General features: G+C 34.1%; 2 protein-coding genes across 2 annotated transcripts in view; both read right to left on the bottom strand.

The window, feature by feature from the left end:
* Positions 1–394: 394 nt before the first annotated feature.
* TRIADDRAFT_64241 (expressed hypothetical protein) lies at positions 395–5,810 on the bottom strand (the record flags this gene model as incomplete). Its single annotated transcript, XM_002115972.1, has 14 exons — positions 395–593; positions 724–818; positions 989–1,104; positions 1,207–1,263; positions 1,374–1,445; positions 1,597–1,664; positions 1,745–1,892; positions 2,014–2,166; positions 2,353–2,462; positions 2,663–2,747; positions 2,932–3,015; positions 3,242–3,327; positions 3,535–3,591; positions 5,630–5,810. The coding sequence occupies 14 exons, from the start codon at positions 5,808–5,810 to the stop codon at positions 487–489; spliced, it is 1,419 nt and encodes a 472-aa protein (XP_002116008.1). The 3' UTR covers positions 395–486.
* A 4,138-nt stretch (positions 5,811–9,948) lies between these two features.
* TRIADDRAFT_60002 (uncharacterized protein) overlaps positions 9,949–12,364 on the bottom strand; it is a gene marked incomplete at both ends in the record, with an annotated part of 6,565 nt that continues 4,149 nt past the window's right edge. The window contains one exon of the mRNA XM_002115971.1: positions 9,949–10,205. Within this exon, the coding sequence (XP_002116007.1) occupies positions 9,949–10,205 (257 nt within the window). The remainder of the gene's footprint in view (positions 10,206–12,364) is intronic.

The following is a 12,364-nucleotide window of genomic DNA, read 5'->3' as shown; positions in this document are numbered from 1 at the left end:
CGCACTCTACATCAAGACAACTTTACTAGAATATAATACAAGTATCATAATGATCAACTTGTTTACAAGTACAGTTTCAGAATAAAATTTGAACTTAATATTTATTTTTAATTCCTAGAACGACAGTGAGTTTATGAAACTGCAGTAGTATGGAGCCGATAAGTTATGCAAAGGTATTACAGTCTTGTAGATATACTGTACGTACGTACGTTGTATATAATCAATTAATCAACTTAATCTATTGCTGTCTAACTGTGATTAAATAAACATTCAGAGTTAGTGGAAATCATTGATCATTTTGCAAATTGTATTAAAATAATTAACTTGTAATATCCACAACATCGTCTATGATACAAGTGAATTAACAGACAATACATAAATTTTTTCGCTTGATGAGATGGTATAAATTTGGCCAATAATGTAAACAACAATACTGTATAATAAAAACAGTCTGGAAACTGTGATGAATAGGTTAAACGCCAGTATTTAATTTTTCTTTTCTTCTCGCCTCTCGTCATATTCACCTTCTATCTGATCATGACTATCATCATATCCAAATGTTCTCTTCAGTTTCGTTAGCCAACTTTCGCTTTCTGTATAACAAATGAAACACAAGTATAATATTTGAAGTGTAAGCGTTAGATAACCCTTCGCAAGTTACCTTATAGTCAGAATAAATAAAAAACTTTATGTATTCTACGATCATATAGTAGAATTTCCTACCTGGTGAATCGTTAACATCGTTTACGGTACCTTTGCGTTCGTTCTCTTCTTCGGCAAAGGCAGAAATTAATGCTTGCTGTTTCGGTGTTAGAGACCTGGAATTTTGCAAGTAATCAATAACAATGATATTTTAGTAAATTTAAATAAATTATACCGAAATAAATAGCACAGGAGTACAACTGCTAATGGTGAGAAAATTTAGAGGTCGTTGCAATACTGCATATTATCAGTGCATAAAATGTTACGTAATCTCATCTTTAAATACCGTGGCACTTTGATCTTAATATGAACAAAATGATCTCCTTTCCCAGTACTCTGTAATTTTTGCACACCACGCTGAGATAATTTAATAGTTTCATGAGAATGAGTTCCACGCGGGATCTATTGTAATAAGAACATAATAATGCTAATATATTCCATATCTAAGTTACACAGACAAAAATCTCCAATAATTCGTAAAATCGTAAGCCTAGAAATTATTACCTTAATATTAACTGCGCCATGAATTCCATCAACCCTGATAGTACCACCAAGTATAGCCTATACCGAGCAATGATTGAAATATAGAAATTATCTTCGCCCATCCATACATAAATCTCTTGGTCACGTACAAAACCAAAGTATGACAGCTTCAAATAAGAGTAAAATACCTGAGTAACTGAAATTTCAATTTCCGAATGTATGTTGTAACCATCACGTTCGAATACGCTGCTTTCTGATACCTACATCAGGAGATATTAGTACGATTAGGACATAAATATTCTATTAATACAGCAGCTATAACTCCAAAGACTACGATTAAGAAAGCGTTCGCAAAAAAATCCATTTAAATGAATACAGAAATAAATTAAATCAGTTATAATTGCAACTAACCTCAAAAACGACAGATACTTCTTCAGATTTGCTAATAGGTATTCCCATAGCTTGTCCTTTTTGAACACCTAATAACAACAACGAAGATAATAATCAATTAAGAAAACTATCTATGGTTAAGCCATAGATCGTAATTAAAAATATCAACCTGGAGGTACATGTATAGAAATTCGCTCGCGTTTCTTTACAGTGCCACGACCTCTACAGCTTCTACATGGTTTAGTAACTATGCGACCTCTTCCGCCACACCTTTGGCAAGTTGCAGCCATATTAAAAATGCCAGTTTGTATATATTGCTATAATTTAAATGTAATAGCGTAAATCATTACATTAGGCAAGAACAATTTACCATTACTATACTTTATAAATGAGATAGCTAAGGATATTTCCTATTTAATTGAGATTGAAATAAATTACCTGGCCAGTCCCATTACACGTAGTGCATGTTACAATTTTACTACCAGGTTCTGAACCAGAACCTTTACATCTATCACAATTGGCACTGATAGGAATTTCAATTTCTTTACGGCAGCCTTTAACAGCTTCCATAAAGGTTAGGCGTAGTAGAAACTATGGATTGAAATTTAAAGTATTAAAGCATATGCATTTTTAGAGTTTTATAAAGGAAAAGGCATCGCGTAGGGCATAGCCAAGTCAAGTAGTGTAATTACCATCATGACACAATAGTAACAAGATAACAAAGTTGAATTTAAGGCACAACATACATTAATCTTCATAAATACTGTAGCTTCATACCTGAGTGCTATCTGTAAATTGAGAACCACCAAAATCAGTAAAACCTCTAAATGGACCATCACGACTAAAAAATTCTTTGAATATGTCTTCAGCACTCGCTTGCGAATAACCTTTAATTAGTGATAAAAAAAGCGCGTGCACGAATATTAATCAGAAAAATACTCAAGATAATAATATCGCCAAAAAGTTATTTCGATATCATATATTTCTCTATTGATACTGGAGAATTATATAGAATAATATATAAATTGTTGCAGTTATGACTTAACAGGCCGTAATTGCTGTATACAATATGCGACAAAGTTTCTACCTGCGCCACCAGCACCGGCACCACCACCCGAAAAAGCTGTTCCATACTGGTCATATTGGGATCGCTTGCTTGCATCGCTCAATATCTAATGTAAATACGATTAAAATAAACATATTGAAATAATTTAGAATACAGAAATTGTATTTGCTTTCGCAACAACTATTAATTTATTAACATTGGTTATTTATACTATTACCAATAATCTCTAATCTATTACTAAGGCTTTGAATGTCTGTCTCCATAATGTATTAATGTCAATAACTTCCTACCTCGTAAGCTTCGCTAATTTCTGTAAATTTCTTTGCAGCTTCTTTATCATCTTTGTTTCTATCAGGATGATACTGCTTGGCCAGCTATAGTTCAAGACACAATATTCACAAAGTTTATTCAATCAATCAATTATAACGTCAAGACAATTCCGATACGATACAAATATATCGTTTTATTACCAAAAATTTCTGATAAATATGCCTTTATGTCGTAAAAAATGCTTATATCTTATTATTCTCTACTATACGACAGGTTGAGATCATGATAAACTAGATCGAACCCAGTATCGATTATAGCGAAAAGCTTTACCTTATAATACGCTTTCTTGATTTCATCTGCAGAGGCATTCCTGGATATGCCCAAAACCTTATAATAATCTTTATTATACCTAGATGCTGTCAAGATCAATTATAGTAGTATACTAGTTTAATTTGTAGCAATATTATAGCGTACAGTAAAGTTAGCGCAACATACTTTTAAAGGCAAAAATCAATAATATCAATTTTAATCAACGTAGTGTCGAAGTAAATCGAAGCGAGGATTTTTTTATTAAATATCGGTATTTATTTTAATTTGTAATAAGATGCAATGTGTACGATTACCTGTTGTATGGATTTGCTTGGATGATGAATAAGTTAAGCCATGGTAAGGTGACTGATCTGCAATAGAAGACCCATGATCAATGTCAACAATATTTCAAAAATGACAAAAGATGTCAACATCATAGGGATACGATAATGATCACGTTGATTCTAAAGCAATTGAAATTATTACTCTTTCTGTAAGTAAACTGCTCTAGTTGCAGCATGGTCATGAATCGTTCATCATTTATTATAGCCTAAACGATAGCAAAGAATCTGCAGTTGATTATCAAATACAGTTTAACTTTTATGCTACCAATGATAACCACTACAATGGAATCGAGCTGAGCTCATTTTATGACGGGTAGAGAATAGTTTAATTTTTTTTCTATGGATTCTATCTTCATTTCACTACAACATTGAAGCAATTTGCTGAAATGAATGGCAGATAAGAAATTTGACTGTATCAGTATCATCTTGAATGAGTTAACGTGTACAATAGAAAAGAGTTCAATCTAGTTTGAATAATTCTGTCATGAATTCATTTAGATATCAGAGAAATTTACAGGTATGAATTGCAGGCAAAAATTTAATCATTCAAGAATGGTCTGGATTGAGTATAGCCTTATAAGTGATTGCTTGTATGCGTATGACTGGCAGAGCATAATCTATTCAACCTGATCGATTCGAATGTTGTAGAAATCTGCAGGTATAAATATTACCGCCTAGAAACGTCAACGTTGTACTACTATCTTGATTAAGCGTTGTACCATAATGAAGTCTTTATAAGCGCATGATCGGAGAGGATCATTTAACTTAATTTGGCCAAATTTACATTAATTACGACTTCGCGTTAAGACCAAGATACAAGATCGCTTCAAAGGTATTGTTATAACTTACTGTAGCATAGCAATACTCCTGCAATGATAATTATAAATAGGGAATCTTGTGATTGAACTTCATCAACTCTATCCTAGTTTGATTTCAGCAATAGAGCAATTTGCTGATATAAGTTGGGCTAAGCCAGATGATCGCTGAAGTAATTCCTAAGCTTAGCATAGCATCCATTACTTACATAATTGGTAGGAAAAACGTAATTGAACTTGATTCTATAACGGCTTCGTTCCAATACTAGAACAATCTATTAGTACGAGTTGTGGCCCGGAAACATGATTAACTCTTGATTAGAATTAATATATAGTAGCTCCTCATGTACTTTCACCGAATATACGTACAGTATGATCGATAGGGGATCAACTCCTTGAAGCTAATCGATTCTATCACAATTTAATACAGCACTAGCGGCTGTGAGTGGCTGCCATGACACAGAATCATAGCATTATGATGGAACCAAATTGAACTTGATTGATTCTATCTTGAGTTGGTTCCTTGCCTGGTCGTTGTAATCTCTTGCTGGTTAAGTAGAACGTAAATCACTTTCATGGTAATAGGGAATCTAATCATCTGCTGGAATCAAGTGTACAGCATTGCTATTTAACGACTAATCGTTATGATTTTATATAAAAACAGATGCTTGTGTTACATGGCTCTAGGTAGTCATTGCGGTAGCTGGTTTCCTTCAAACTATCACTACTGCACTCGATATTCTACGGTAACAGTATGCAACTCATCTGCAACATTATTCTATCACCTCATACAACGTTGTAGAGTCGAATACAATTCTACATCAACTTGATCGTACTCTCGATAACCATTCCTAATGATACTCGTAAGATATAGAAAATGGACAGACAAGTCTATTTATGATGGAAAGCTATCAACTGATGACTTCCATGGCATGATTAATGTTGCCTAGACGATGGGCATGGCGAAAAACGACTGTAGTACGCCATGGTCGCATGCTCCATATGATGATGGAGATGATGATTAAGCACCTAATTCATCTCCTCGCCTATAATCACTGTACACTTCGACAGCATTATCTCGATCCTATCTCATCTTCTAACAGTCTAACTCAATACTCTAGTAGGAAAGCATTGCAAGCAATCCTTTCCATGGCTCAACATCGTTGATGATGATCATAGTACACCTAAGCCACTTACTTATTATACAGTACTGTATTGATGGACTACGGACTCGCTACTCTCCAACTTACCGATGGTTCTTTTAACGTTGCTCTTGCAGTTCAACCAACGTTTGGATGTCGTTCTATTGTCATGAACGATGAAGACAGGTAGATTGCCCATCGTTCTAAGTACCAAATTGAATGCATTTCTATTTAATTGCAAGTTAACCAGTGATTTGATCGCCATGTTCGAGAAAAGACTGCAAGCCATGATGGCGATAGCATTGCAATGGACTGCGCATAATCACTCCATCTGCCACACCACCTTTCACCATCCAAGTTACATCACCCCTACCAAGTTGGCAGTGGAAAGACAGGGTTACAACGCATGTACCGTGTTACGATATAGTATACAGTATGAGATCGTATTCAGATCATGCCGTCGGGCAAGCATCAGGTCTTGCAGATTTGGATCGGTGTGCTCGCCTGTCAAGGGTGTGGCATTCGAAATCAGTATACTACCCCATACACTCAAAATAGTTGATAGAAATTCCTATAAAAAAATTGACTCAAGTCGATCTGCTATAGCAAGAAGTAACCACACCAAAAGCTGCCATTACTGGCATAACAGCGACCTCCATTTTACTTTTGCGATCCCGATCTCGACAATTTCTAAGCTGAAATTCTACGCCATGATTGCTTGTAGAGGTATATTTGGTACTGACAGTGATTGTACTGCTTTCATTGTTCATCGCTATGTAATTCATGCTGGCTTGAACGTTTCCCAAGCCGGCAATATCAGAAGCGAACCACGGGCAGCTGCAGCTGGAGCACGGATTGAAAACTATTCCAATCCGCGAAAGAAATCGAGTCTACAAAATCATCTTATTTGGAAAGGTATTTAGCACGATGGAGTATAGGAGTAATAGGGAATCATTCTTCTTTCATCACCATTGCAATACTAGTACAACTGTGCCAAAGATCACTGGCATCATTCATCACTATTGGATCTGTTTTGTTCAATAATGGTTGTACAAGTATTATAGTCAACTCTGTTTCCATTTTTCATCGCCATGTAATTCATGCCGGCTTGAACATTTCCCAAGCCGGCAATATCAGAAGCGAATCACGGATTGAAGACTATTCCAATTCGCGAAAAGAAATCGAGTCTGCAAAATCATCTTATTTGGAAGGCATTTAGCACGATGGAGTATAGGAGTAATAAGGAATCATTCTTCTTTCATCACCATTGCAATACTAATACAACTGTGCCAAAGATCACTAGCATCACTCATTACTATTGGACCTGTTTTGCTCAATAATGGTTGTATTACAGTGATTGACTGCACTGCTTCTGTTTTTCATCGCCATGTAATTTATGCCGGCTTGAACATTTCCCAAGCCGGCAATATCAGAAGCGAACCACGGGCAGCTGCAGCTAGAGCACGGGTTGAAGACTATTTGAATCCGTGAAAGAAATCCGAGTCAGCTAAATCATCCTATTTGGAAAGGTATTTAGCAAGATGGAGTATAGGAATAATAAGGAATCATTCTTCTTTCATCACCATTACAATACTAATACAACTGTGCCAAAGATCACCGGCATCATTCATTACCATTGGACCTGTTTTTGCTCAATATAGTTGTATTCCAGTCAACAGCCGAAATCACACATGAAACACCCGAGAGCAACAATAATGAATATCATGAAGGCCTAACCTGTGCAAGAGATGCCTAAACCTGATGGTTTACCGTTCATTTGGTCTTTACGAACGCTACTCAAAAGTAATGGATATCATCAAAAGCAATTGACATTGATAAGATTGTCCAAAAGAGATGGTCTTGTCTTTCCAGATGAAATTAGACCTCTTTCGTATGTGTACCATTCTTTAAAGGGGATTTCGTAATATTGAAAATTATTTCAATTTTACTACGTGTAGTAACGATAACTTTAGTATGTCAGTCATTTACCACGCTTGTTTTTGATAGCAATTGCAAGTGGTATTTTGCCAATATCCATGCGTGTCTATATAGTCAGCCAACACAGTGCTGTGGACACTGTATATTGGGCAAACATCCTGACATTCAAGAAAAGTTATACCAAGAGATACGCCGTGTACTGAAGAAAGGAAAATATCCTGCTAGTTTATCTGTTTAAAAGATGTTGTACCTAAGAGATCTACTAAAGCAAAGCGAACGGTATGTTAGAGTAGAATAGATATTGTTTAATAAAAGTAATTTCACCATATCCGAATTGTATGTTTAAACAACAACTAGCATATATCTGATTGCTGTTGTAACTATTGGAATTCTTGATAAAGACCCAGTATTAGGTTTGTATCAAGTTTCGGCCGAGGTATATTGCTAAATATTGTACTGTGAAGTATATGCAGTAAGCAATGTTCTCTTCCATGTTATACGATTACTGTAAAGTTATTATGCAACTGATTGAGATTAATAGTAGATTTATTGTTGAAAGCATTGAGCTCATTAATTACTATTATCAACTTGCTAAATTAAGATACTATATCGAATTGATCATCGATTTACAATAATAATTAATTTCGTTGTATCTACTCTGAATATCATCCAAAACTTCAATGGTATATCTAAAAATTGTTTCCAGACTAGGATATTTTCGGTTACCATATGATGCCATTTGATGAATGGTTTCATGATCAGCCAACAAAGATAAAGCCTAAAAGATGGATAACATCGTCCTCTCAATATCGTTTTAATCCTCTTAGCCGTACGGTATTTAGTTAGGGGCCAAGAACGTGCCTTGGCAGACGCATAGCAGAATTGGAAATGTAACTGCTAATATCTAGGGTAATCTGCATAAATTTCATGCTTCCTAAGCAAAGCGGCATTTACAATTGGTCTAATAACGCAGTTTGCTTTCGTATGCTTATTTTCAATGTATTTTCTAATGCTTTTATTTCGATTTTATACAATTAGTTGATTTGTGGATATCGCATGGACTGCCGCAATGTGAGTGAAGTTGAACTGGTTATTAGAATAATAACTTCCCCGGATTCCGATATCCTGGTAGGATTGGAAAAAGTAGTTAATTATTGTATATGCGAGCATATGCAATAATAATGAAAGCAAGTGGTGGATGTTAATAAGTACATGGTTACTGCTTTACCTCTATGTGCCTATGTTAGATGACTAAGCTAGTAGTATTTCCAGTCAAGCATATGTAATTCATGATTTGTAGATCGAATAAGTAATAATGTTACTAGTATAGAGCAGTTAGTTACGGTTACTCCTGCTAGATGATGGTCAATTATTTGTATCAGTTTGGCAAACATATAGTTGAAATATATTGTATTCACTATATTGAGCGAAGAAATTGATTTGGCCGTTATAAAATGATTTTATTGACTAATATGTGAATAATCTGATACTGAATGATTGAAACAGAAGTTGCTCTGGTTGCAGAGATTTCAGCTATACGAATACAGTAGTAACGCAACGAGCAGTAGCACTAACGATACGTTAACGCTAAAGACGGTATCTGCCTAATTGTATCAAGTTAGAGATTTGCTCCATTTTAATAACTTAAATTTTGAGTTAGTGATTGTGAACTCAAATGGTTTAGAATCCACTCGCCACGCTGGCACTGTCGATATCAAATCATGCTTAGAGTACAGTCTAGATTCAGGCTTAGAGTGCGCTGTAGGTTGCTACAACATTTTCATGTGGCAACATCATTAAAGGAATCGGATTTTCACTGTAATTACTTAATAGGACATGTGCTAGGTTTATTAGCATATGCATCGAGGGGTTCTTGTTGCTAGTTTGTTGCAGATACAGCTACAGTTTGTTTTTCCTTGTAATAAAATTGAACATGGTTATATAAATCTTGATAGTCTGATTTTATGTTGGAGCCTTAGAATTAGCTTACTACACGCTATTTAAGCCAAAGCAGTCGAATAAGAATACAGAACGAATACAAGTGTAAATAGATACAACCAGACTCCAAATAAGTATACAAAAAGAAAAGACAATAGTAAAATTAATACTAGTAAATTTTTGATTGTATTTAACAAATCAAGTCTAGTTTGCTTTCCTCTTTCATCTCATAGAGGCTGTACAACTGCACACTACACTCGATAATTGATATACAAATTAGCTGAAAATTACTTTATGACTGATGATAGCCTTAATACAAAGTGTAAAGAGTATTAAATTTGCTTAAGTTTTTTACTTCATTTATAAAGAAATAGAATTTAATCGATTTCAAGTAGTTGTTAAATAAAGCGCAATATCAACCACATGTACGAATACAGTTCCGTTCTTAATAGGATTAATAGTTATAATCAATTTCTCAATCTATAATATCGTACTTACTATTCGAAAGACAAGCATTACACTGAAAAATATGCCATTACGCAACAATATTTTCATGTCTTAGTGGGCTTAATAGCCAAAGCAATATCGTTCCTATCTATTCGTCGTAAAGCTGCTTGAAGCTGATCAACATTTACATTTGGATAATTTTTATTATACCACTTGTTGAGAAATTTCATCGCTTGGTCAAAAACCTTACTTTCTTTATCTTTAATACTATCGACATCGATGGATTGATCCAAAGTTGCAGCCAATCTTGTCCAATCCAAACCAATTGTATTTGCAGTTTGGAAAAAGTGCTTCTTTGGATCTATAACATTACATTAATATCGCAGATAAATTAAAATGCAAACAATGAAACAAGATATACTCTTAAACGAAACTTATAACCGATATTAAATGATAGCTTGTAAATGCTCGACTTTGCCATATTGATCGAATGCGAAATATAAAATAAAACAAACTTGAACTGTATATGTATCGTGTATGTAAAAGTAGCCGGAGTGCACAAGTAGAATCTAATGAATCGCGTACAGGTTGTTTGGTTAGCTTGTAATTAATATCGTAAGCCATAACATTGAACTATTCGTACTTTCTAATGATGCATGTAATGATCATATTCTTTTAAGGGGAGTAGATGGATAGAGAGAATAAAGAAGTACGTGTTGGTCATGCACATATTTTCACTGATGCTTTACGAAATCCAATTATTATTATAATGTATAAACTGGATATCAATTTGTTTTCATCTACAGCAAAATACTAACATAACCACTACTCGATCTATATTTTGTACGTGGTTCACTAGTACCTACCGTAAATATTGCATGTTCGGTAGTCGTATTTAATTCTAGTAACTTTCAGCTGTCAGATCTTATATTGGTAAGAATGATTGATGTTTCTCAATGAAAAGAAATAATAAGGTTTCCTTACAAATGAGGACTTCAATTAAAAATGATCTATTATCTTGGTGGCTGGCAAAGTTTTCGTCATGTAATGCTACTTCAAAGCTCATTCTGTTTGAATATTAGGTGTTATCAAGCTGAAAACAAATAAAATTCTATATTTATATGTTATTGTCTTTGTCAGTGATGATGTACGATGACCAGAATTTGAAGTATTGATATCATCCATCTAATAATGATATTGAACAAATCTAGAATAGAAAATGTTAAAAAAGGTATTTCCCTTGATGATACTGTACATGCTATTCTTGCCTTGATTGATGAGTTTTAGAAGCATGAATTGTCGTAGTTGCAGATGCAAGAATACGATTTGATTCTGTGTGAATATTTATTGTACGATTTTATTCTACTTCTGTATTCGTATTACTTGAATGAAATTTGTTTTGTTATACTGACTAAACGTTGACCTTTTAATAATTCATTTCCCCCTATATGATTATCTGCTAATGACTGAATATTGACGATAATGCTCTATCAACTTATGGGTGTTCGATTTATAGTTGATAGAATAAGCTATTGCAACCTTATAGCTAATTAGTAATGGTTATGTCTAGTTATTGAAGAATAACTAAAGATTCAATTTTAAAACTATGAAGGATAGGACGAATGGATAGCCTTTCGACTAGACGAACATGTTTGGATACACCTCTGTCTACTAATCGCGATTGACTATTTTTAATTTGCAATTTTAGAGTTATTAAGGCTTGGATATAGGTGATATAAAAAGTCATAGACTTGTTACCTGGAACCTTTATGACGTATATAAAATTGCAAAGTAGATCAATCAAAAGCATGATCAAGAATTACCGTGAATACATCATATACAATTTAAGTTAAGTGAAAGAAAACATAGTTCTGTTGTCAACCTAAGCGTTATACTCGTTTTGAGTAATGTAATTGCACGCGTGAATTGTTTATGTTGCATTCATTAAACCGGTGATAAAACAACATAAAAGTAGTATTTTAATGAGTTTGAATTATTGGATCCCTTTATGGTTGAGACATTGGCTAAATGTTTTAGCTCTAGTATGAATAAATTGATTCAAGATGATGTCGTATTTGGACAAAGTTACTTCAAAACTTTTTTTCTAAAGTAAAAAACAGTAATTAAATTCGATCGCCGCTTAATTGTATTATCTACTTGCCCCTTCAATTTAGCAATATAGTATTAGCTTTACCGACTAGTCTACTTGAACAGACTATACTTTTTCTAATGTTTGAATATCATTGTTTACACGGAATGATCGTTTATTGAATTCGGATACATTTGCGAACTTGAGCCAGTAAGTCAGTGTGCAATATTATCCAATTAGTCAACTGATTCAATGCTGTATATAGACTGTTTTGTTCTTTAATAATAAGTTCACTCCGTGAGTAAGATTGATAACTGCATTTTATTATTAGTTGATCGGTATTTATAGCTACACGAGGTTACACCTCGATACGATTACAGTTTATACTTCGCACTACAATTAGTAACTTATCAGCCCGCCTTTTAGAATAT

Source organism: Trichoplax adhaerens, genomic scaffold (genome assembly GCF_000150275.1).
Source record: "Trichoplax adhaerens TRIADscaffold_13 genomic scaffold, whole genome shotgun sequence".
Lineage (NCBI taxonomy): Eukaryota > Metazoa > Placozoa > Uniplacotomia > Trichoplacea > Trichoplacidae > Trichoplax > Trichoplax adhaerens.
This window is presented reverse-complemented; position numbering and strand designations above follow the sequence as displayed.